This window comes from Herpailurus yagouaroundi, unplaced genomic scaffold (genome assembly GCF_014898765.1).
Source record: "Herpailurus yagouaroundi ecotype Mexico unplaced genomic scaffold, PumYag 428, whole genome shotgun sequence".
Taxonomy (NCBI): Eukaryota; Metazoa; Chordata; class Mammalia; order Carnivora; family Felidae; genus Herpailurus; species Herpailurus yagouaroundi.
The window spans coordinates 572,789-597,607 of record NW_024412645.1 but is presented as its reverse complement, the minus strand read 5'-3'; the positions used below and the strand labels follow the sequence as shown (position 1 = coordinate 597,607).

General features: G+C 42.2%; 1 protein-coding gene across 5 annotated transcripts in view; it reads right to left on the bottom strand.

The window, feature by feature from the left end:
• The window catches only part of PISD (phosphatidylserine decarboxylase), a 36,692-nt gene extending 14,063 nt beyond the window's left edge, over positions 1-22,629 (bottom strand). Inside the window, exons 1-3 of one of the 5 annotated variants that reach the window (XM_040464030.1) lie at positions 22,543-22,629; positions 13,283-13,362; positions 9,241-9,427 (exon numbers count right to left, since the gene is read on the bottom strand). In XM_040464030.1, coding sequence (XP_040319964.1) covers positions 9,241-9,427; positions 13,283-13,362; positions 22,543-22,607 — 332 coding nt within the window. In that variant the 5' untranslated portion in view covers positions 22,608-22,629. Of the gene's footprint in view, positions 1-9,240; positions 9,428-13,282; positions 13,363-18,306; positions 18,361-22,397; positions 22,442-22,542 lie in introns of those variants that run through there. The other 4 variants (XM_040464032.1, XM_040464031.1, XM_040464033.1 and 1 more) reach the window with 4 other exon arrangements.
• Positions 22,630-24,819: the final 2,190 nt, after the last annotated feature.

Genomic DNA, 24,819 nt, shown 5'->3' with positions numbered 1-24,819 from the left:
AGACACAAAGTGAGTAAACACTGTTAGAAAAATGGTGCTGACAGACTCACTAGATGCAAGGTTGTCACCAACCTTCAATTTGTAAAAAATAAAATAAAATAAAAAACAAAAAAATGCAATTACCTTCAAAGCACAATGAAGCAAAAGCACAATAAAATGAAGTGTGCCTGTATTTACTGAATTTCTACACCCTGCCAGCAGAGAGCGAGGTATTTACACATACATCATTCTCATTTAACAACCTTATGAGGGAGTTTATAGTGGCCTGTTTACAGATAAGAAGAAGAAAGCTATAGTAATTATATAAAGTTGTAAAAAAAAGTGCAGAACATGTTCAATACTGTCCAGCGTCATAGGCACCACAGCACAGAGGGGTATGCTGAATGCAGGCAAATGGAGCTCCAGGCAGGTGGGCAGGAAAAAAGACATAGGGTAATATGTGGGCACAGGCTGATCTGTCCTCCCTCATTCCTTTTAATGAATTGGAATGTTGCACCATACATTTTTTAAGTTCTAAACTGAGGCTGGAAATAAAGCGTTGCTAATGCAGGGAGTGAACATGGATGTGGGCCCAGCTGCTCTTGACTGAGGCCTACTGTCTACGCCACTGGTCCCTGAACACCTCACACCTTGCCACAGGACCCCATGGCTAGGCCAAAAACGAACAACAAAACCAAGTTATTATACTCAGATGCGTACTAAAGTTTTTAGAGGTGAAGTTTTGTAATGACTGCAACATACTTTCAAATGATTCAGAGAATAAAAGATATATATACACACGGAGATAAAGCAGGTATAATAAAACATTAACTGTTCAATCAAGAGGTGTGTAACTCTATTCTCTTGACTTTTCTACTCTATTCACAATTTAAGAGTTGGAAGTTTGCTTTAAACCACAGAAAATTCCCTAAATTCTATTACTGGGTGGGGGGAAAAACCCAAGACCAGATTCCACATACAGAGCATCTCCTGCTGATAGGTGAGGCAGAACAAGTCAGGCCTGTTCTCAGCACCCGCTGCTGCTGCTTCACATGGAGGGACTCAGGGCTGAACTTTTTATATGCTGTCCACTCAGCCAGATATGTTCAGCACCCGAAGTGCCTGGCTCCAGGCTGGGTGCCTCCAGGCTAGGTGCAGGTGTTCAAGTGAGAGCCCTCTGCACCTGATAAGAAAGGCCAGCTGCCAATCCCCACTTGCTCTGCAGTCATAGGCCCACCTCTGTCTGTGGATCACCTCTGGAGGCTGGCAGGAAGAGAGACAGGAGGACTGCTTCCTCCCCAAAGAGTCCACCATTTCCAGCAGGTCAGCTTTCCTACCAGATGCATCTCTGTTCTCAGGTCCAGCAGTCAAGAAAAAAAGGACACCCTGGAAATGCCAGAGACCAAAGGAGTCTGCCACCAGATGTCATCCTGGATGGAACTCAAATCACCTAGGTGTTCACAGGAAGCCTTGGAGTCACTATGCTGCACAGGTGTGCACTGTACACTTTAGGTTTACAGATGCGACACACTTCGACCCCTCTTGTTAAGAAATGCCTATGAAGGTTTTGGTTCCCTTTTTGACAATGAGGACAAAAGGACAATGAGGACACAAGGACAGCATATCTGGAATCACAACTGCCACACAAACCCAGAACATGTGACAGCTGCAGGCACACCTGGTTGTCTTCTATCCCCTGTGCTATTCATGCAAAGCCAGCTCTCTACAGAGAGATGCCAGTGTCAAGCACCCTCCTTTCTAAGGTCAAACACCAGGCCTTGAGCAGCCTAACTGAACAGGCAGTTTGACCACAAACCCAGAACTTGTCCATGACATCATGGGTTCCTGAGAAGAAACTCCTGAAAGCAGCTCCTCAACTCTCGGCTCCTGCTCTAAGGCCAAGGGCATCCTCAAAGTAGCACAAAATGTACCAAAAACCTAAACAGAAGACCTACAATTTTTCTTAAAAAAAAAAAAAAAAAAAGAGAGAGAGAGAGAAAGGCCTAATTTTTCTTAGAAGAGAATCTTCACAATACTGGATTCAGAATGACTTCTTGGATAGGACAACAAAAACATAAGCAATAAAGGTAAAAATAGATAAACTAGACTTAATCAAAATTAAAAATTTTTGTGTATCAAAACATGTTATCAAGAGAGTGAAAATACAATCCACAGAATAGAGTATTTGCAAATACATGTATCTGGTAAGGGTCTAGTATCCAGACTTTATAAAGAACTCCTGCAACCCAACAACAAAAAACAAACCACCCAATGTAAAATGGACAAAGGTCTTGAATAGACATTCCTTCAAAGAAGATATATACGGGCACCTGGGGGGCCTCAGTCGGTTAATTATCGGACTTCAGCTCAGGACATGATCTCATGGTCCGGGAATTCAAGCCCCACATCGGGCTCTGTGCTGACAGCTCAGAGCTTGGAGCCTGCTTCAGATTCTCTCTCCCTCTCTCTCTGCCCCTCCCCCATTCGTGCTCTGTCTCTATCTCAATAAAATAAAATAAAACATTCAAAAAACTTTTTTAATAAAAAATAAAAGAGAGGGGCGCCTGGGCGGTTCAGTCGGTTGAGCGTCCGACTTCAGCTCAGGTCATGATCTCACCACTCGTGAGTTCAAGCCCTGCGTCAGGCTCTGTGCTGACAGCTCAGAGCCTGGAGCCTGCTTCTGATTCTGTGTATGTCTCTCTCTCCACCCCTACCCTGCTCACACTCTGTATCTCTCTCAAGAATGAATAAACGTTAAAAAATTTTAAAAAATAAAAATAAAAAAGCAACAATGAACTGTATACTTAAAAAGGGTATGTTTTATTGCAAGTAAATGACCATACATGAGTAAAAGTGACTTAAAAATGAAATCATCATGGCAGCATTATTTACAATGGCCAAGACATGGAAACAACCTAGTGTCCAATGGATAAACAAGTTGTGGTGTATATGTATGTCTGTGTGTGTGTACGTACATACATCATACATACATACATTGGAATCTTTTTCAGCCAGAAAAAAAATGAAGAAATCCTACCACCTGCAACAACATGGATGAACCCTGAAGGCATTATGCTAAGTTCATTAAGTGAGCCAGAGAAAGACAAATACTGCATGATCTCACTTATATATAAGTGGAATCTAAAAAAATGAATAAAAGGGAAAAAAAAAAAAAGAAAAACCAAACTCAAGAGGAAAAGGGATGAGACTATAGGGGGTGGAGCAGAGGGAGACAGGGAATTGGAAGAAGGTCAAAAGGTATAAACTTCCAGTTATAAGAGAGATAAGGACTAGGGATGTAATATACAAAATGATGCCTATAGCTAACACTGCTGTACATCACATAGGAAAGTAAAGAGAATTAATCCTAAGAGTTCTCATCACAGGAAAAAATGTTTTCTTTTTTCCTTTTTTCTTTTTTAAAAATGTTTTCTATAGAGATGATGGATGTTAGCTGTTATTCTGGCAATCATTTCACGATATGTGTAAATCAAACCATCATGCTGTATACCTTAAACTTACATAAGTGATGTATGTCGATTATTTCTCAATTAAGCAGAAAAAAATTAAGTCACCTTTGAGTAGCCAAAATATATGTAAGTAGGGAGAGACATTCTGGAAAGATACAGTAATGTTAAAAACGCTTGCATGCTTAGGGGCGCCTGGGTGGCCCAGTCAGTTAAGCGTCTGACTTTGGCTCAGGTCGTGATCTCACAGCTCGTGAGTTCGAGCCCCATGTTCGGTGCTCACAGCTCAGAGCCTGGAGCCTGCTTCCGATTCTGTGTCTCCATGCTCTGCCCCTCCCCCGTGCACTCTCTCACACTCTATCTCAAAAATAAATTAAAAAAAAAAAAAAGCTTGCATGCTTCTGGAGAGTAGGGATGGGATTAGTAGATGGGGCAGAAAATGGAAGATATTTTTATGTAAACCCTTCGGTAGTATTTGAATTTTTATATAATCATGTTTTATTTAAAAATTTTCAAACATTTAGGGGCTCCTGGATGGCTCAATTGGTTAAATGTCCAACTTTGGCTCAGGTCATGATCTCACAGTTTGTGAGTTCAAGCCCCATGTCAGGCTCTGAACTGATGGTGTGGGGCCTGCTTGGGATTCTTTCTCTTTCTCTCTCTCCCCCCCCCCCCTGCCCCTCCCCTACTCATGTACTCTCTCGAAATAAATAAACTTAAAAAAAATTTTAAACTATCTCATTAAAAATCAACTCGGGTGCCTGGGTGGCTCAGTCAGTTGAGCGTCCAATTCTTGATTTCAGCTCAGGTCATAATCTCTCGGTTAGTGAGCTCGAGTCCCACATCGGGCTCTGTGATGGTGGTGCAGAGCCTGCTTGGGATTCTCTATCTCCCTCTCTCTGCCCCCACCCTTAGAATAAATAAACATTTTTTAAAAATTAAAATTAAAATACATATTCCTAAACATCTAAAAGCCCGGAAGGGCTAAGTTCCCCAAAATGTGAACTCTGGTTTCCTGTGCATTGTGGGATCGTGGGTCACTACTGTTTTCATTTTCATATTTTGTAATGTTTTCTGATTTTTTAAAAAATGAACATTAACCTTTACAAGCAGGTAAATGACCAAATTATTTGGTCTCAACAGGCTACTTACTTTGCTGCTAGTTGCAGAATTCCCTTAATCACATAAAACAAACACACAGGTTTCATTTCTACTCAGCCAACTACATGTGCTTCTTTTCCTACCATGAAAAGAATAGGACTCTCAGAGCAGGCAAAGAGGCTAGAAACATTTTCTTAAATGTGAAAAACAGAACACATGAAAATGAAACACACTCAAGACCCACAGCTGAGTTCAAGTCTCCTTAAATCACATCCAACACCCACCTCCCCTCTGCAAGAGCCATGCCCTCTCCCTGCACCCCAGAGTAGAGCTTGCAGTGAGTGAGATGGCACGCATTTTGGAGCAATGGTTTCTTCTATACTGTTAGGGAGGAGAAAGGGCAGGGAGGTGGACAGGAAGAACTGAAATAAAGGAAAGATATGTATATAAATTCTTCAAGAGTATTATGATGGGGGATGGGTGGCATAATATGAATTCTCACCTATGTAACTACAGACAACTTTTCAAGTCAGTATACTCAATTCACCTCATAAGTTATACAGGCGGAGCCCTCACAGAATGGAGGTACCTTGAGTACACAGCAAGCCCCAGTGGGCAGGTTAAAGCTCACCTCCATCTCTTGCTATCACTGTCTAAATTCTGTACTAACAGCACCTTTTATTGGCAACATGGTATTGTTTTAAAAAGTATGGGATTGGGCATCGAAAGATTTCTGTTCTGGAACCCACTCTGCTACCAAATGGTCTTTCTTTTTGTAAAATGGCTCTAACACCGGCCTTTGCCACCTCAGTGAGCTGTTATAAATAAATGGATTCATGGGGCGCCTGGGTGGCACAGTCGGTTAAGCGTCCGACTTCAGCCAGGTCACTATCTTGCAGTCCGTGAGTTCGAGCCCCGCGTCGGGCTCTGGGCTGATGGCTCAGAGCCTGGAGCCTGTTTCCGATTCTGTGTCTCTCTCTCTCTCTCTGCCCCTCCCCCATTCATGCTCTGTCTCTCTCTGTCCCAAAAATAAATAAAATAAAATTTAAAAAAAAAAAACGTTGGAAAAAAAAATTTAAATAAATGGATTCAGAAAAAATGTGAGGTGCTGGGGTACGTGGCTGTCTCAGTCAGTTGAGTGTCTGACTCTTGACATCAGCTGAGGTCGTGATTTCACGGTCATGGCATGGATCCCCACATTGGGCTCCATGCTTATTGTAGAGCCTGCTTGAGATTCCCTCTCTCCTCCTCTGTCTGCCCCTCCCCTGCTCATGCATGCACACACGCGCACGGTGCGCTCTCTCACTCTCAAAATAAATAAACTTTAAAAACAGAAAGAAAGAAAAACTGTGAGGTGCTATTCAACCTAAAGCATTACAAACATGCTCTTAAGAGTTTTGATACAGGGGGGTACCTGGCTGGCTCTGCCAGTAGAGCTTGTGATTCTTTTTTTTTTTTTTTTTTTTTTTTTTTTTGAGAGAGAGCACAAGCAAGGGAGGGGCAGAGAGAGAGGGGAACAGAGGATCCAAGGCCAGCTTCGAGCTGACAGGCTGACAGCAGCAAGCCCGATGGAGGGCTCGAACCCACAACTGCAAGATCATGACCTGAGCCAAAGTCAGACACTCAACCAACTGAGTCACCCTAGCACTCCTAGAGCATGTGACTCTGGATCTTGGGGTCATGAGTTCAAGCCCCATGTTGGGCACAGAACTTACTTAAAAAATAAAAAATTACCAAATTACAAAAGTTTTGGGGTATTTGGATGGCTTAGTCGGTTGAGCGTCCAACCCCTGATCTTGGCTCAGGTCATGATCTCACAGGTTCATGAGTTTGACCCCCTCACAGGGCTCTGCACTGTCAGTGTGGAGCCTGTTTGGGATTTCTCTCTCTCTGCCCCTTCCCTGCTCATGCATGCATTATCTTTCTTGTTCTCTCTCTCCGAAAAATAAACAAACATTTTAATTTTTTTTTACTTTTTTTTTTTTAATGTTTATTTGTTGTTGAGAGAGACAGAGTGTGAGCTGGGGAGGGGCAAAGAGAGAGGAAGACACAGAATCTGAAGCAGGCTCCAGGCTCTGAGCTGTCAGCACAGAGCCCAATGCGGGGCTTGAACTGACGAACTGTGAGATCATGACCTGAGCTGAAGACAGACGCTTAACCGACTAAGCCACCCAGGAGCCCCAAAACAAACATTTTAAAAATATTTTAAAGTTTTGATAGAGAGGGATGCCCAGATATTTCTTCAACACAAGAGAAACTTACAGGATGGGAAAGGGGAACAAAAGCTTCCTGCTGGCACACTGACCAACAGGAGCTAGCAGGACTGCTTCATGTGTGGGGAAGGCTACATTGCCCCTAGACCCATGTCTATCTCCTGGAAATCCAGAAAATGCTATTGGTAAAACAAAATCACCCAGTCACCTCAACTGTGCCACTGACCCCAGGAGCTCATCTCAGCCTAACTACCAGCCTGTCTTCTCTTAAGCTCTGGAGATGCCTGACTTGACCCAAGGACATGAAGAGATTATATTCCAGCAAAATCACCCACAGAAATTTTCATTTGCCGCTTAAAAACAGAGCCCTGAAGGGAACCTTACAGCTCATCTGCCCATGGTTCCTACATTATCATCAGAATCCTCAAAGGGGCTTTTTAAAAACAAAGATCTTGAGTCTTGCTCAAACTTTCTAAATCTCCAGGGATAAGAACAAAGAATTCATAGTTTTAAAGCTCCCCAACAATTCTGATGATTGACCAGATTGGGGTACTCTCATTTTTCATGAGATGACAGGGATTAGGTGGGGCAGGGGTAGGACTAGGATCCAGCCCATGACTCCTAGTCAGCACTCTCCCTTCTCACGACCTGCTGCCTCTCCGGAAATCCTACAATATCTGGTCAGAGTCCAGACCATTTCCTTTTCATAAAGTGAAATGCTGGAGTCCTGCCTGTAAATCCAGCAGTCCTATGGCCATTTTACTCAGTGAAAAGAATCTAACAGTATCTAACTTAAACCCAGCTCTGAACCAATAGGGGCTTCAGACCTTGTGCAGCACTGAGCCACTCTGATCCAGTATTCTGTTACCGTCCAGGCCCTAGAACTTATAAGCCAATCAACCCTGTCCTCTTTACAAACGGTCATCTTTCAGACACTGACTCACATATGGCAGTAGTTCCAATTATACAAATGGTGAATGCTAAAAAATACGACTGACATTAGTCTTTTATGATTTTAGAAGTCACAGATTTCTTCCAAATGTAGATTCTCTTGGAAGACCTTTGAAATGGGTCTCGAGCTCATCACAGGGTGACTCAGCCTGACAAATGGTTGGGGTCAGAGAGAAACCATCTTGAGTGGGGTCATTGATCCCAGTCTTAACAAGTATTAGCCTAAACAAGAAGGTACGTTTACAGAGGAAACCATCAATGTCATGGGAAATAGAGTACAGCAAAATTTCAAAGTGTGACTCACATACTACACAATTACCCTTCGCCAAAAGGACTTTGTCATATACTACCAGAAAACAGAAAGCCTTTTTTTTTCTTGGTCTGAGATAGGCTATTATGAAGCCCAAGGTGTATGAATAGGCCAGAAAAAGGACAGACACACGGGCAAGCAGGTATCTCCTTGGGTAACAGCCACATCTGGATCTGTATGACCAGCTGAATAAGTCACAGTTTTATAGGACTGGTGGAAATCAGGTGAAATCTTTACACTAGATTCTACTGGAGGAAGAGGGTCAAAACCAAAATTCAAAACAGGATTTTAGGAGGAAGCCTATAATGTAGCATGTAATGCCAATGCCAACAAATATTCCTAGATAAACTATGCTAGAGCTGGAAGAAATCTCAGTTGGGTTCCAATCCAACCTATTTTATAGTTGTTTATGACATTGTCACACAGAGAACCAAATGGCAAGTGACATGTTCATGTTCACACAGCTACTGAGGAACATGGCTGGAACTCGCCTTTAAGACCCACATGCCTTGGTCAGTGGATTCAGCAGAGCTGGATTACTGATAGGGAACGGCTCATGAGGAAACCCAAGAGCATCATCTAAATACCATAAAGTCCCTACTCTCACCCCCCCACCCCCGCTTTTACCCACTGGCTCTACTAATATTTCAGATTTTTTATTTGCTAAATTACAGCTGAGAAGACATTTTTAAGCTTGCATCTTAATACTCAGTTCCAAATTTACTGACTGTCTACTCTAAGTTACCAATCATTCTGGACCACTGGAGCACAGATGAATAAGACAGTTCTATTGTACATCATTCATGGTTCAACAACATTGAAGCCTGCCCCTACTGAAAGGTCCTATTGTCGGGGAAGCATTTTGAGCAATAAAAATAAAGGAAATTTTATTATTTCAGTCTGGTTCCTGGTGAGAACTTATCCACATCCCAAAAGTCCAACTGTTTCAGCTTATCCTCAGAGAAGGGCATGAACTCTGAGGATTTCAACAGCAGGTAATGAATTTCTCCTCAGAGCTGTTGGGGAGATTAGGAGTAAGTGTGGACACAGAAGGGAAGCCCAACATGACACCAAAGGTATAATGTCTGTGTCTGGCCAAAAACCCACTGGAGACATGAGCTCCAAAAAAGAACATTGCACTTTTTCAAACATTTCAACTTTGGGGCAATTTAAAAAGTGTCAGATAGTTGTGTTAAATGAGAATTCACGGTGACTGCACCTTAGTCCTACCTCCCAGGGACCAGCAAGTTTGGGTGGAATCTCCAAGCCCAGCTTCTCCAGCTCTCGCTCCCTGTACCTCTCATACTGCCGGTAACCTGCATACCCGCTGCCTGTCACCAACAGAATGGGCAGGGGGCGCAGCAGGAACAAGGTTCGAGCCGGGGCAGTGTGGACTCTTCTGGCATCTGTTAACAAAAAAATAGAAAATTCTGAGACTGGAAGAAGGGACAGGGATGAGTCATGCAAACAGCACCAAAAGGAGGCCCAGGAAAAGTCACGCATCTTAGAAGCCTTCAGTAGGGGTGCCTGGGTGGCTCAGTCAGTTAAGCATCTGACTTTGGCTCAGGTCATGACCTCACAGTTTGTGGGTTCGAGCCCCACGTTGGACTCTGTGCTGACAGCTCAGAGCCTGGAGCCTGCTTCCAATTCTGTGTCTCCTTCTCTCTCTGTCCCTCCCCCATTTGTACTCTGTCTCTCTCTCTCTCTCTCTCTCTCTCAAAAATAAATAAAAACAGGGGTGCCTGGGTGGCGCAGTCGGTTAAGCGTCCGACTTCAGCCAGGTCACGATCTTGCAGTCCGTGAGTTCGAGCCCCGCGTCAGGCTCTGGGCTGATGGCTCAGAGCCTGGAGCCTGTTTCCAATTCTGTGTCTCCCTCTCTCTCTGCCCCTCCCCCGTTCATGCTCTGTCTCTCTCTGTCCCAAAAATAAATAAACGTTGAAAAAAAATTTTTTTTAAATAAATAAACAAATAAATAAATAAATAAATAAAAACATTAAAAAAAAAAAAAAGAAGCCTTCAGTAAAGGTTACAGGACCCTAAAGGGGTATGATAAGCAGGTGCAACCTTGAGTCACTAGTAAGACCCTTCTGTCTCCAAATCTTACCAATAAGTAAGGGACAAGCATCTTTCCTGTGAAACTACAATGCACCTCAACTGCCACCATAGCCAGAGAATTTAACATGAAAACACTGAATCACAAAAGAGATCAAGAAACAAAATTAATCCAAGTTGCCTGGCAAGACACCACCAGGTCCACAACTGGGAGTCAGGTATCACTTCTCATCCAGCACTCTCTGACCTTACTTTTACAATCCAGGCCCAATTCTGACTGGACACTAGTATACTACAATGCAAACTCTCATAAATTCTTACAATTTGATAATAAAAAAGACAACCCAATTAAAAAATGTACAAAGGATTTGAATAAACATTTCTCCAAAGAAGATATACATATGACCAATAAGCACATGAAAAGATGCTAAACATCTATTATGGGTTGAACTGTGTCCCCCCAAAATTCGTATGCTGAGTCCTAATTCCCAGTACCCCAGAATGTGACTTTACTTGGATACAGGGTCTCTAGAGAGGTAAACAAGATGAAATAAGGTCATCATGGTGGGCCATAATCCAATATGACTGGTGTCCTTATAAAAAGGTAAAATCTGGAAACAGACACGCTTATAGGGAGAATGCTATGTGAAGATGAAGGCAGACACCAGGATGATGCTTCTACAAGCCAAAGACCACCGGCAAACCATTAGAAGCTAGACACGAGGCATGGAACAGATTCTCTCTCATGACCATCAGAAGGAAGCAATCCTGTGACACCTTGATCTTAAACCTCTAGTCTCAGAACTTGAGTAAGTTTTCTACTATGTAAGCCACTCAGTTTATGGTACTTTGTTACAACAGCTGTAACAAACCAATACAACATCATTAGTGATCAGGGAAATGCAAATCAAAACCAAACTGAGCTACAACTTCACACCCACTAGGATGGCTACAACTTCATACCCACTAGGATGGAATCAAAGACAATTCAGGGGCACCTGGGTGGCTTAGTCGGTTAAGTGCCTGACCCTTGATTTTGGCTCAGGTCATGATGTCAGGGTTGTGAGATCAAGCCCAGCGCGGAGGCTGCTTGGGATGCTCTCTCTTCCTCTCCCTCTGCCCCTCTCATGCGCACTCTCTCTCAAAAAAAGTTTTTAGTTTAAAAAAAAAAAAAAGACAACTCAGTATTGGCAAGGATGTGGAGAAACTTGAACCCCCGTACACTGCTGGTGGGATTTTATAAAGTGGGGCAGCCACTTTGAAAAAGAGTTTGTCAGTTCCTCAAAATGTTAAACATAAAATTACCATACAACCCAGCAATTCTGTTCTTAGGGATATTCCTGAGAGAAGAGAAAGATACATCTACACAAAAATTTGTGCAAGAATGTCCAACACCAGCCAAAAAACAGAAACAATCCAAATGGCCTTCAATTGGTGAATGAATAAACAAAATGAGGCATAACCATATAATAGAATATTATTTGATAATAAAAAAGGAATGAAGTATTGACACATGATATAACATGAACCTTGAAAACAATACATGAAAGACGCCAGCCACAAAAGGCTGCATACTGTAGAATTTCTTTCACATGAACCGTCCAGTATAGGAAACATACTACAGAGACATAAAGTAGATTAGTGGCTGCAAGGGACTGCAGGTTTGGGGCGGGGTCGGGGGGGTGTTGAGGCACAGTGAGGAGGGAATGAAAATGTTCTAAAGTTAAATAGTGGAGGGGCACCTCTGCCCTTCTCCCGCTTCTGCACTCGCACACACACTCTCTCTCTCTCAAAATAAATAAATAAACTTAAAGAAAACTTTTTTTTTTTTTTAAATAAATAGGAGCGCCTGAGTGACTTAGTTGGTTGAGTGGCTGACCTCAGCTCAGGTCATGACCTCATGGTCTGTGAGTTCAAGCCCCACATCAGGCTCTGTGCTGACAGCTCGGGGCCTGGAGCCTACTTGGATTCTATGTCTCTCTCTTTATCCCTTTCCTGCTCACACTCTGTCTCTCTTTCTCAAAAATAAACATTTTAAATAAATAAATAAATAAATAAATAAATAAATAAATAAATAAATAAATGAATGTTTTGCTTTCGCTCTCATCAACCATCTCATTTTATCCCCAAGATATTCTCACTGGACAGTTCAAAATGGCTTCTGGTATGATAGAATAAAAAGGATATCTAGGTGGTGCCTGGGTGGCTCAGCTGGTTAAACACCCAACTCTCAATTTTGGCTCAGGTCATAATCTCACAGTTTGTGAGATGGAGTCCCACATCAGGCTCTGCACTAACAGCACAGAGCCTGCTTAGGATTCTCTCTCTCTTTCTCTCTCTCATTCTCATTCTCTCTCTCTCTCTCTCTCCCTCCCTCCCTCTCTCTCTCTGCTCCTCCCCTGCTCACACATTCTCTCTCTCTCAAAATAAGTAAACTTTAAAAAAATGGTATCTAAATAGTAAAGACAAGACACATTCTTGTACAAGTTCAAATGGCTGCTTACAATATCAAAAAGTTCACAATCCACAGTTTTGATGAGGGTGTGGGGAACTGACACATTCACGAGCACCTCCTACTCAAACGCATATAAAGTGGAACAATCCTCTTTGAAGAGCAATTTGGCCTAAATACCAACTTGCAAAACACATAAATCTTCTGATTCAGCAAGTCTAACACTACAAATTTATCCTGAAGCTGCACAAAGATATATTACCACAGAAATATATAGTAGAGAGGTCCTTGGGTGGCTCAGTCAGTTGAGTGTCTGATTTCAGCTCAGGTCATGATCTCACAGTTTGTGGGCTCGAGCCCCACATCCAGCTTATTGCTGTTAGTGCAAAGCCCACTTCAGATCCTCTGTCCCCACTCTCTGACCCTCCCCTGCTCGTGCTCTCTCTTAATAATAAACATTAAGGAGAAAAGAATAAGTATATAGTAGAAAAAGCCTAGAAACAATTTAAATGTCTAACACCAAATGGTACAGTCATTCAATGGAATACTATGCAGCCAGTAAAAATGATCAGGTTACAATCACTAGTGCTTCAGTAATAACTATATGCCTGGTACTCTAAGCACTCCACAGATACAAGGTCATTTAATTTTAATTTAATTCTAATAATTTCCCATGAAATAGGACCTGTTTATCCCAGTATACTGATAAGTAAACTGAAGCACAGAGAGGCCAGCACTACCTATAATTGCTACTTACTTGTATAAAAGGCTCTGACAGGCAGCTTCCTTAAGGACTGTAGGAAATGGCTCAGAACAGTGTTCTCATGGTGGAGGAGGCTATAAGCAAACAGAAATGAACTGTTAAACATTTACCTTAAAATTTTTAAAAAATTAGTGGAGCAACTGGCAAAACTTGAATACAATCTATAGATTCACTAACAATCTTATATGAATGTTAATTTCCTGGTTTTGACCACCACTGTGGTTGTGTGAGAAAAATGTTTTTGTAGGAAAAAGGCTGAAATGGTTCAAAGTAAAGGAATATCAAATCTGTTAATTTTCTCTCAAGTGTTTTGGAAAAATATATATATACACACACACATACACCTGAAGAGGGGACAGGGAGGGAGAATAGTAAAGCAAATACAGTCGACATCTGGGGAATCTGGGTAAACAGTATTTGGGAATTCTATTTTAACTTCTGAAACTATTTCACAATAAAGTTATTTTCTTAATTAAGCATAATATCATAACAGGCAGTAAAGCCAGCACTCTTCCACAAAGCCGTATGTTTCTGTACCACAAAAGAACTCTACACAGCCTTGTAAACATCTAACCCCCAGGGGAGGCCAGGTGGCTCAGTCGGTTGGGCATCTGACTTCGGCTCAGGTCATGATCTCACGGTCCGTGAGTTCGAGCCCTACATCAGGCTCTGTGCTGTCAGTTCAGAGCCTGGAGCCTGCTTCGGATTCTGTGTCTCCCTCTCTCTCTGCCCCTCCCCCACTCATGCTCTGTCTCTCTCTCTCTCTGTCAAAAACAAATAAACATTAAAAAAAAAATTTGTTTTTAAAACATCTAACCCCTACGCATTAAAGAATCTAACACATTTTAAATTTTAAAAATCTGTCCTGGAAAAAAAAATGACACAAACCATGTGTAACTATTCTAATCTACTTCAAGTCTAGAAAGCTCAATTAATTTAGAATTTCTGGATTATCTTTTGTGGCTACTTTGCTACTTTGTCAAGCTATGCTGACAGATTGAACACGTTTCAGGCCTCCTGAGAAAAAAAATTACCAAGGATAGCTTTCCACTCTAAGAAAACATTATTTCTTTTTTTTTTTTTTTAATGTTTATTTATTATTGAGAGACACAGAGAGACAGAGTGAGCAGGGGAGGGGCAGAGGGAGACACAGAATCTGAAGCAGGTTCCAGGCTCTGAGCTGTCAGCACAGAGCCCAACACGGGTCTCGAACTCCCAAACCGCGAGATCATGACCTAGCTGAAGTCGGACGCTTAACCGACTAAGCCACCCAGGTGCCCCTAAGAAAACATTATTTTTGACTCAGTTTGTTTCTCTTTCACCTTCACCCAAGGAAACTGGAAATTTTCCCAGTGGCAATAAATGACTGCCAGCAAGGAAAGCATTTGTGAATTTTCATTTCCCCTAATCAAAGAGCACACATCTCATTGTCAATTGAGATAGCACTTTGGTTTCCCCAAATTTTGACCTGAAATCTAAAGTAAAGAAGTTAGTAAAAAAATAGTAAAATAAAGAAAATAGTCCTTGTCAGTAAGCACTTCTTTTTCTGCTGAGGCCTTTTATGTGAGATGTAATAATTTATTACAAATGTCTACATTGCTACTTTTATGGAAAATAAAACTACATTTATGACCTTCATACAATAATATACATTTTCATGGATATTTAGTAGTTACGTCTTATATAGATAGCCTGCAAACATGATCAGATTTAGGCACCTTTTTTTTTATTTTACTTGAAATTGACTTAAAAACACCGTCACAGCATGGTGCTAATATGTGGGAGAATCTGATTCTCCCACAGGCAAGTCAGGTTCGTATAGAGAAAAAGTATGGAATCATGATAATCATCACCACTAAGGCCAGAGAGATGTACAGCTATTAACACAAAGGGTATGTTTCAGTATATGAATGTTCTTTCAGCAGTGAACAATGCTCGTCTCTAAGACTGGAAACTCCCACTACAAAAGCTAAAAGCCTCAAACCCTGCTTTCCAAACAGAATTAGAACAAGAAGTGTAAAAACTGACTAAAGGTACATTGTTGTGTTCTGTACACTGCTGTATTGTGTTCCAGAATGAATGCTGAACCCCCCAAACTAAAAGAATGTTTGCAGACTGCTGAATAAGGCTTTTCTTCCCTTGGCTGGGGAGGTACAAATGGGAGATAATGGTCTATCCACTGTAACCAGACACACAGCACTCAGGTGGTTTGTCTTGCATATGGGCCTTCACCTCAGCACGCCTGCCCAAGAACACAGAGCTCAGTTCTCTCATACACCTCTGTAACCCCGGCTCCTGGAAAAAAATGCCTGGCAAATACCCCATTACACTAGTTAGTCTTTTATAACTGGATCATTCGTATCCTGAGATAAATGCTGTATGTTCTCCAATCTTACATAAACACTGTCTACCATGGGCCCTTCTCTAGCTTCCACCCCACTTTTCTTCTCTCCTTCATAACAAGCTCTTAAAAGGAGCTACGTGCACTGTCAACTGTAAAAAATCCTAGAACACAGGCAGTAACTTCTCTGACATTGGCTGTAGCAACTTGGTTCTAGATAGGACCCCTGAGGCAAAGGAAACAAAAGCAAAAACAAACTATTGGGACTACATCAAAATAAAAAGCTGCACAGCAAAGGAAACAAAACTAAAAGGCAACCTATGGAATGGAAGAAGATGATATATCCAATAAAGTGTTAGTATCCAAAAAATATTAAAGAACTTAAAAACTCAACACCCAAAAAAACCAATAATCCAAATAAAAATGGTCAGAAGACAGGAGCAGACGTTTCTCCAAAGAAGATATACAGATGGCTAACAGTCACGTGAAAAGGCACTCATCATCACTCATCATCAGGCAAATCAAAACTACAAAGCAATATCGCCTCACACCTGTCAGAATGGCTAAAATCAAAAACACAAGAAACAACAGGTGTTGGCAAGGCTGTGAAGAAAATGAAACTGTCTTGTACTGCTGGTGGGAATGCAAACTGGTACAGCAACTGTAGAAAACAGTATGGAGGTTCCTCAAAAAGTTAAAAATAGAACTTACAATCCAGGGATTACACTACTAGGTATTTACCAAAAGAATACAAAAACACTAATTCAAAGGGATACATGCAGCCCTATGTTTATAGTAACATTATTTACAATAGCCAAGATATGGAAGCAGACCAAATGTCCATTGACTGATGAATGGTTAAGGAATATATGGTATACATATACAATGGAATAGTATTTGGCCCTCAGAGGGAATGAAATCTTCCCATTTACAATGACACGAATGGAGCGAGAGAGTATAATGCTAAGCGAAATAAGTCAGAGGAAGACAAATAACAAATGATTTCACTTATATATGGAATTTAAGAAACAAAACATTAAGAGAACTGGTTGTTACCAGAGGGAGGTGTGTAGGGGACAGATTAAACGGGTGATGGGGATTAAGGAGTGCACTTGTCATGAAGCACCTGGGTGGCTCAATTGGTTGAGTGTCCAACTCGATTTTGGTTCATGATCCCAAGGTCTGTGAGTTCGAGCCCCACATCAGGCCCTGCCCTGGGAGATCCTCTGTTTGGGATCCTTGGGATCCTCTCTCTTGCTCTCTCTCTCTGCTCCTTCCCGACTCACCCGCACACTCTCTCTCAAAAATTAATAAGCAAACTTAAAAAAAAAAGAGAGGGCACCTGGGTGGCTCAGTCAGTTAAGCATCTGACTCTTGGTTTCAGCTCAGGTCATGATCTCACAGTTTGTGGATTTGAGCCTCGTGTCAGGCTGTGCTGACAATGCAGAGCCTGCTTGAGATTCTCTCTCTCTCTCTCTCTCTCTCTCTGTCCCTCCCCCCTCTCAAAAAATAAATATTTAAAAAATTAAAAAGAAAAAAAAAACAGTGCACTTGTCACATGATGAGCAGCATGTGTTGTATGGAAGTGTTGAATCACTGTACATCTGAAACTAATATAACATTGTACATTAACTGGAATTAAAATAAAAGGTAAAGAAAAAAAAAGAGCTATGTTCACTGGCACTACTTCCTCACCTCTAACCCTCTCTTAATCCTGCTCAACCAAGCTTTTGTTTCAATCATGTCACCTCTTGTCAAGGTCACCAACAACTTCCAGGTTGCCAACACCAATGCATATTTCTTGAGTCTCGTGTTATTTGACCTCTCACAGAGCATCTGCAACAATTGACCCCTTTCTATCTTTTTTACTGAGGTATAATCGACATATAACATTGTTAGTTTCAGGTGTACAACATAAATCAATATGTATATATACTGTGAAAAGATCACCACAATAAGTCTGGTTAACATCTGTCACCATACAGTTAACAAAATTTTTTTCTTGTGATGAGAACTTTTTTTAAGATTTTTTTTTTCTGGGGCGCCTGGGTGGCGCAGTCGGTTAAGCGTCCGACTTCAGCCAGGTCACGATCTCACGGTCCGTGAGTTCGAGCCCCGCGTCAGGCTCTGGGCTGATGGCTCAGAGCCTGGAACCTGCTTCGGATTCTGTGTCTCCCTCTCTCTCTGCCCCTCGCCCGTTCATGCTCTGTCTCTCTCTGTCCCAAAAATAAATAAACGTTGAAAAAAAAATTAAAAAAAAAAAAAAAGATTTTTTTTTTCAAACGTTTATTTTTGAGAGAGAGAGCCAGAGAGCAAGCAGGGGAGGGGCAGAAAGAGAGGGAGAAAGAATTCCAAGCAGGCTCCATGCTGTCAGCACAAAACCCCATGTGGGGCTTGAACTCACAGACCATGAGATCATGACCTGAGCCAAAATCAAGAGTAAGATGCTTAACCAACTGAGCTACCCAGGTGCCCCAAGACATAAACTTTCACTGTGTTAAGTCACTGAGATGCTGGGGTTTACTGTTACCATAGCAGCATTACTATAATATACCATTTCAGCAAAAGGCACCCTTTACACAGCTACACAAGTCAAAACCCTGAGACTCATTCATATAGAAGACGTTTCTCTCTCATTATCCACATTCAATCCACTGGCAAGACAGGAAGACTCTACCTTTAAAATATATTTATCTGTCTAGGAGCACCTGGCTGGCTCAGCTGGAAGAGCATGCGACTTGTTCTCGGGGTCATGAATTCGAGCCCCATGTTGGGTGTAGAGATTACTAAAAAAAAAAAAAAAATGTAAAAAAAAATTATACACACACACACACACACACACGCATAGATATAAAGATACACAGATGTATATAAATGTATCTATTTCTCATTGCCACCACTACTCACACCCTAACCCAAGACACCTGATTCTCTTAACAAGTGATTGAGAAAGTCTGTTCTCCACTTTCCACTCTTGGCCCTCTATATCCTATTCACCACAAAACAGCCAGAGTGACCTTTTCAAAACAGAAAAGACCAGACCCCATGTACTTGGTCCTTGCTGGATTCTCAGATATCCTACTGCTTTCTGTCTCCTCCTTACTCATTCCAGTTGCCACTCCTAGTACTCACCACACCTTTGCCTCTTTCCACACCCTTGCATTTGCTGTTTGTTCTAATGGGCACACCCTTCTATGTGGCCCACTCCCTCATCATTCAGTTCTCTGTGAAATGTTCCCTTCTCAGTTTGTCTTACCTGACTACCATGTGCCCTTTAACCACCTTCCTTTATTTTTTTCATGGCACTTCTCACTACCTGAAACGAAAAGATTGTGTGTGTGTGTGTGTATGTATGTGTGTGTATATATATATCTATCTCACCTATTTGTTTACTTTGCCTGCCTTCCCACTGAACTCCAATCTCAATGGTGAGATTAAACCCCAGAAGGATGAATGGATAAATTCAACCAGCTGACTCTTCTAGGTGGTGACTCAAGTGGGCATGCTGCAAGCAGGTGATTAAAGCCCATGAGTGAGCACATAAGTCTGAATGCATGACTTACTGCCACTCATTAGCAATGTGACTTTAGGAAACTCAATTAATTCTACGCCTCAATTTCCCCACCTGTAAAAACAGGATCCCATTGACACTACATGAGACAATCATAAAAAACCAGCACCTAGCTACATATTACTACTTTTTAAATGTTTATTTATGTTTGAGAGAGAGAGAGAGAGAGAGAGGGAAGGAGCCCGAGCATGAGCAGGGGAGAGGCAGAGAGGGAGAGAGAGAATCCCAAGCAGGCTTCACACTGACAGCAGGAGCACAATCTCACGAACCAAGAGATGCATGACCTGAGCCAAAATCAAGAGCTGGACGCTTAACCCACTGAGACACCCAGGTGCACCCCTATTACTATTTTTTAAAGTAACAGAGTTTATGTTCAGCTGGCACACAACTGAGATGGCTATATCAACTGTCTATGACCAGGGGCCCATGGCTAGCTCAGTCAGTGGAGCAAGCAACTCTTGGTCTTGGGGTCATGAGCTTAAGCCCCACGTTGCGGGAGTAGAGATTACTTTAAAAAAAAAACTGCCGGGGCGCCTGGGTGGCGCAGTCGGTTGAGCGTCCGACTTCAGCCAGGTCACGATCTCGCGGTCCGTGGGTTCGAGCCCCGCATCGGGCTCTGGGCTGATGGCTCAGAGCCTGGAGCCTGTTTCCGATTCTGTGTCTCCCTCTCTCTCTCTGCCCCTCCCCTGTTCACGCTCTGTCTCTCTCTGTCCCAAAAATAAATAAACGTTGAAAAAAAAAAATTAAAAAAAAAAAAAAACTGCCTATGACGAGTATCCACACTGACTGGTCTATGGCCATATTGTCATGGTTAAAAAACACTTTTGGGGCACCTGGGTGGCTCAGTCGATTAAGCATCCAGCTTCAGCTGAGGTCATGATCTCATGGTTTGTGAGTTCAAGCCCCACATCAGGCTCTGCTCTGGGACCATGGAGCCTGCTTCAGATCCTGTCTCCCTCTCTGTGCCCATCCCTCATGTGCTCTCTTTCTCTCTCCAAAATAAAAAAAACAATAATTAAAAAAATAGAATTAAAGTCATGTAAACTTAAAATCTTTTAACATCATCCCTGGTGGTGACATTTTAACTATAATCCTTCTATCTCTCCTGCCCCCCCCCTTTTTTTTTTTTTAACATTTATTCATTTTTGAGAGACAGAAAGAGACAGGGCATGAGTGCTGACAGCTCAGAGCCTGACACAGGCTTGAACCCTCGGACCATGAGATCATGACCTGAGCTGAGTAGGAGCTTAACCAACTGAGCCACCCAGGCGCCCCCGTTTTTTTTTTAAAAATTTTTTTAGCATTTATTCATTCTTGAGAGACAGAGAGAGACATAGCATGAGTGGGGGAGGAGCAGAGAGAGGGAGAATCGCTCCTGCTTTCTGAACATATGAAGCTTTTCTAAAAATGAACTGGCAGACCTCCTGAAGGCCTTATTCCACATTCTATCTTGTGTTAGTGTTTAGTTGAGTGTTTTCTCTCCCTTCTACTAGACTGCAAAATTCTTTAAACAAAAAGCCCATTCCAAATGCTGTATCTTTTAATTCCTGTCTTCGTTGTTCCTTTCCCCCATGGTCCCTGGCACTATGGTTTGCAGTGGTAGGAATGTCAATATTTCTGAATGAAAGCCTTGTACAAGCCAACCACTCCTTAGGTACTAAGGAGTCAGTGTATGCTTGCCTGAACCTAAGAGTCATCTAAGACACTTGCAGTCCCAAGCTACTACACCTAGTAAATCTGAATTTGGCAGCAGGATGGGGATATATCTGGGAATCTCAATTTCTAATAAATACCTACCCTATTATTTTATCAAACAAATTTGGGAAACATGGCCCTTAATTACCCAAGACATTGTTTTCTCTTTGTTCTATCACCTGCCACACGTCACCCAGTAACTGTAAAACTCCCCTGCAATATGAGGTTTTCATCTGTATGTCTCACAGCCATGCTTTACTTAAAGCCTATGAAAATGCTGTTTTGGTATTTGTTATCAACAATATATAATACCTTTGAAAATTAAAAGCTCTTATTGTACCCAAATCCTCATCCTTTCCAACCACTGCACCTAAATCCAATCTCATTTATCTATATTGATACTAAAGTAGGACTCCCCACCTCCAACCCTTTTTTTTAATGATGGTGAGCGAGTAAATCTTCCTCCTCATCTAAAAAAATATTTTAGGAATGCCATTTTTTAGTCATTCTAACTCATGACACAGTTTAGGTGAATTCACGGCTGACTGATAAACAGCACATCTGGTATTAATATCGAAAGCAGAGACCCTCCTTTCCAAATCCCAACTGTTACCACACGTTGCAGAGCCCCCTCCTGAGAGAACTACACCATTTCTGAAATAGTCCATGATAGGAGAGTAAAGCTTTGATGGTAAGGACAATCAGTTTCTGCTCACTTTCAGTCCAAATCCAGTATCCTTTTACTTCCCCAAATCACAGTGATAGATCACCTCTGGTCACAGAGCAAGTTTTGGTCAATGCTGACAAAATTAACCCTGCCAGAAAAACAAAAATCACTATGCGTCTCCAAACCTTCTCACTTTGAAATGACACCAAGCAGCCGACTCTGAGTCATAGCTACCCACATTTTAATCCATTTTCTGAGAGTCCAAATGGTCCCTAGCTATTTGTGGATAATAAATGCCCTCATGGTGGACAGCCTAAGGGAAAGGTCCTTGAGTGAGAGACAGAGGTAGCCTGGTCGGGGTCCGGACTCTGCTACTAACTGGCTGGGTAAAACTGAGCAAGTCCCTCCCTCTCTCAAGGCCTCAATTTCCACAATTCCAAAAACAGCTGGATTTAGATGACCTCTCACGTCTCTTCCAACTCTAAGAACTTAACAGTTGGGAGTCAACCAGAGTAACCAAGACCTAATTTCTTAACAGACTATTTGCGATTACTGAATCCAACCTCTTCGCTTCAAACACCAAGAATCCAAAGTAAAGACCCCAACTTCCAGTCCAAAGCTCTTCCCACATCTTGTCGCCCTTCCAGGAACACAAATCCCGAAAGAAGCGTTCAGTCCAGCCTCGACTCTAGTGGTGGGCAGGCAACCATCTGTTTTGTTTGGTTTTCTTGTTTTTCTCCCTTCTGCACTTCCACTTAGCTGTAAAAGGCAAAGCGAGAGCGCTCAGGCCAGCCCCTAACTAAACCCGGACCTCCCTACACGCCGGGAGTCCCACCTGATTGAGGTGAAGGTGGATGGCGCCATCTCCACCCGACCCCTCCTCAGGTCGAGCCCGTAATAGGGAAACGACTCCTCCCTCCCGACTCCGGTTCGGTCTAAGCTGCCTCCGGCCCTGAGGCAACCTCCCCAAGCAGCTATACCTGCTCCGCCACGACGTGACACCGCGCAGCAAGCTCAGGCACCGCGGCCCCACGGACGTCGCCATCTTGTCTCCTCCTTCTCGGTGGGCCACGCCCCCTTTTCCACACTCGTGGCGCACACGTGTGACGTCACGAGTTATAGAGCTCACGGGGCCAATAAGGAAAACGGTGGGGTGTGGGCGGAGACGGGAAGCCCCTCCCCTTGGCCGCTGCCCGCCCCATCAGCCTGGCTCTTGGGTCGCCTCCACAGCCAGGTGGGTAGTTACCTGCTGTGCTAAATCCGGGCCTGGGCGCAGAGTCGCCAGGCTTCTTTCTTTCTTCTGGCTTCCGTTTCCCCGTGCGCCTGGAAAATGAATCGCCCAAGGTCCGAGAATGTATCAACTTAGCCAATTCCCTTATTTACAGACGGGGAAGTTAAGAGGGTCCACCGCTCAGTTACCATTTATTCCGCGCTTCCTAAGTGCCAGGGTCTGTTCTGAGCACTTTGCGTGCCCACTGTCTCCTTTTTTCCCAAACTGGAGAAATACACCTCCACTTTTTCCTCCCCTATTCTGCTAATTACAGTTGCTTTCAGACATTTGACACAAGAGGAATGTATTGCCTGGTGCCTGCAATTATTTCTGTGTGGTTATTTAAGCTCAACTAGAACACAACCAACCCTTCCATGGAGCCTAACAGGCATCAGATTTCCTGTTGGAGGGGAGACACCTCCCTCTATGAGCCTTAAAAGACTGAGAAAAAAAGAAGTATACCATTGGTTTTACTATTCAATTGAGAGTAGTAACTCAGGGGGCGCCTGGGTGGCACAGTCGGTTAAGCGTCCGACTTCAGCCAGGTCACGATCTCGCGGTCCGTGAGTTCGAGTCCCGCGTCGGGCTCTGGGCTGATGGCTCAGAGCCTGGAGCCTGTTTCCGATTCTGTGGCTCCCTCTCTCTCTGCCCCTCCCCCGTTCATGCTCTGTCTCTCTCTGTCCCAAAAATAAATAAACGTTGAAAAAAAAATTTTTTTAAATAAAAAAAAAAGAGAGTAGTAACTCAGAAGGAGGGGGCGGGGTTGTTTCAAAATGAAGCACATTTAGGACAACAAATATCCACATGCAAATGAAGTGGACCCTTACCTTATAACATATACAAAAAGTAACTCAAAATGATTTGAAGACCTAAACTTAAGAACTAAAACTATAAACCTCTTAAAAGAAAACATAAAGGAAATCTTCATGATATTGGATTCAGCAGTGATTTCTTGAACATAACACCAAAACGCAGGCAACAACAACAAAATAAATCAATTGGACTTCATCAAAATTAAAAACTTTTGTGCACCAAAGAACACTATCAAGAGAAATCAAAGACAACCCACAGAATTCAAGAAAATATTTGTAAATCCTGTATCTATCTGATAAGCATCTAGTATCCAGAATATATAAAGAACTCCTAAAACTCGATAATAAAAAACAAACATGGTGCCTGGGTGGCTCAATTGGTTAAGTGTCTGACTCTGATTTCAGCTCAAGTCATGATCTCACAGTTAGTTAGATTGAGCCCCGTCAGGCTCTTCAAGGAGCCTGCTTGGGATTCTCTCTCTTTCTCTCTCTCTTTCTCTCTCTGCCCCTCCCCCATGTGCGTTCTCTCTCTCTCTCTCTCTCTCTCTCTCTCTCTCTCTCTCTCTCAAAATAAATAAAAAACTTGAAAAAATAATAATAAAAAACAAAACGACTCAGATCAAAAATGGACAAAAAACTTGAACAGATATTTCTCCAAAGACGTTATACAAATGGCTAATAAGATCCTCAACATCACTAGTCATTAGGGAAATGCACATCAAAGCCCCAATAAGATACCAACTTCACATCCAATAGAATGGCTATTATAATTTTTTTAAATGGAAAATAACAAGTGTTGGTAAGGATGTGGAAAAATTAGTATCCTTGTGCATTGCTGGTGATAAGGTAAAATGGTACAGCTGCTATGGAAAACAATTTGGTGATTCCTCAAAAAGTTAAACATAGAATTATCATATGATCCAGCAATTTCACTCCTATATATATATACTCAAAAGAATTGAAAGCAGGGACTCAAATACTGTACACCAACATTCATAGCAGCATTATCACAAGAGCCAGAAAGCAGATTAATAAATGAATGGATAAACAAAATGTGATATATCCATATAATGAAATATATAAACTTTAATTACATTATGGTAAGTAAAATTAGTCAGACACAAAGAAACAAATATTGTATGATGCCACATGAAATACCTAGAATAGGCAAATTT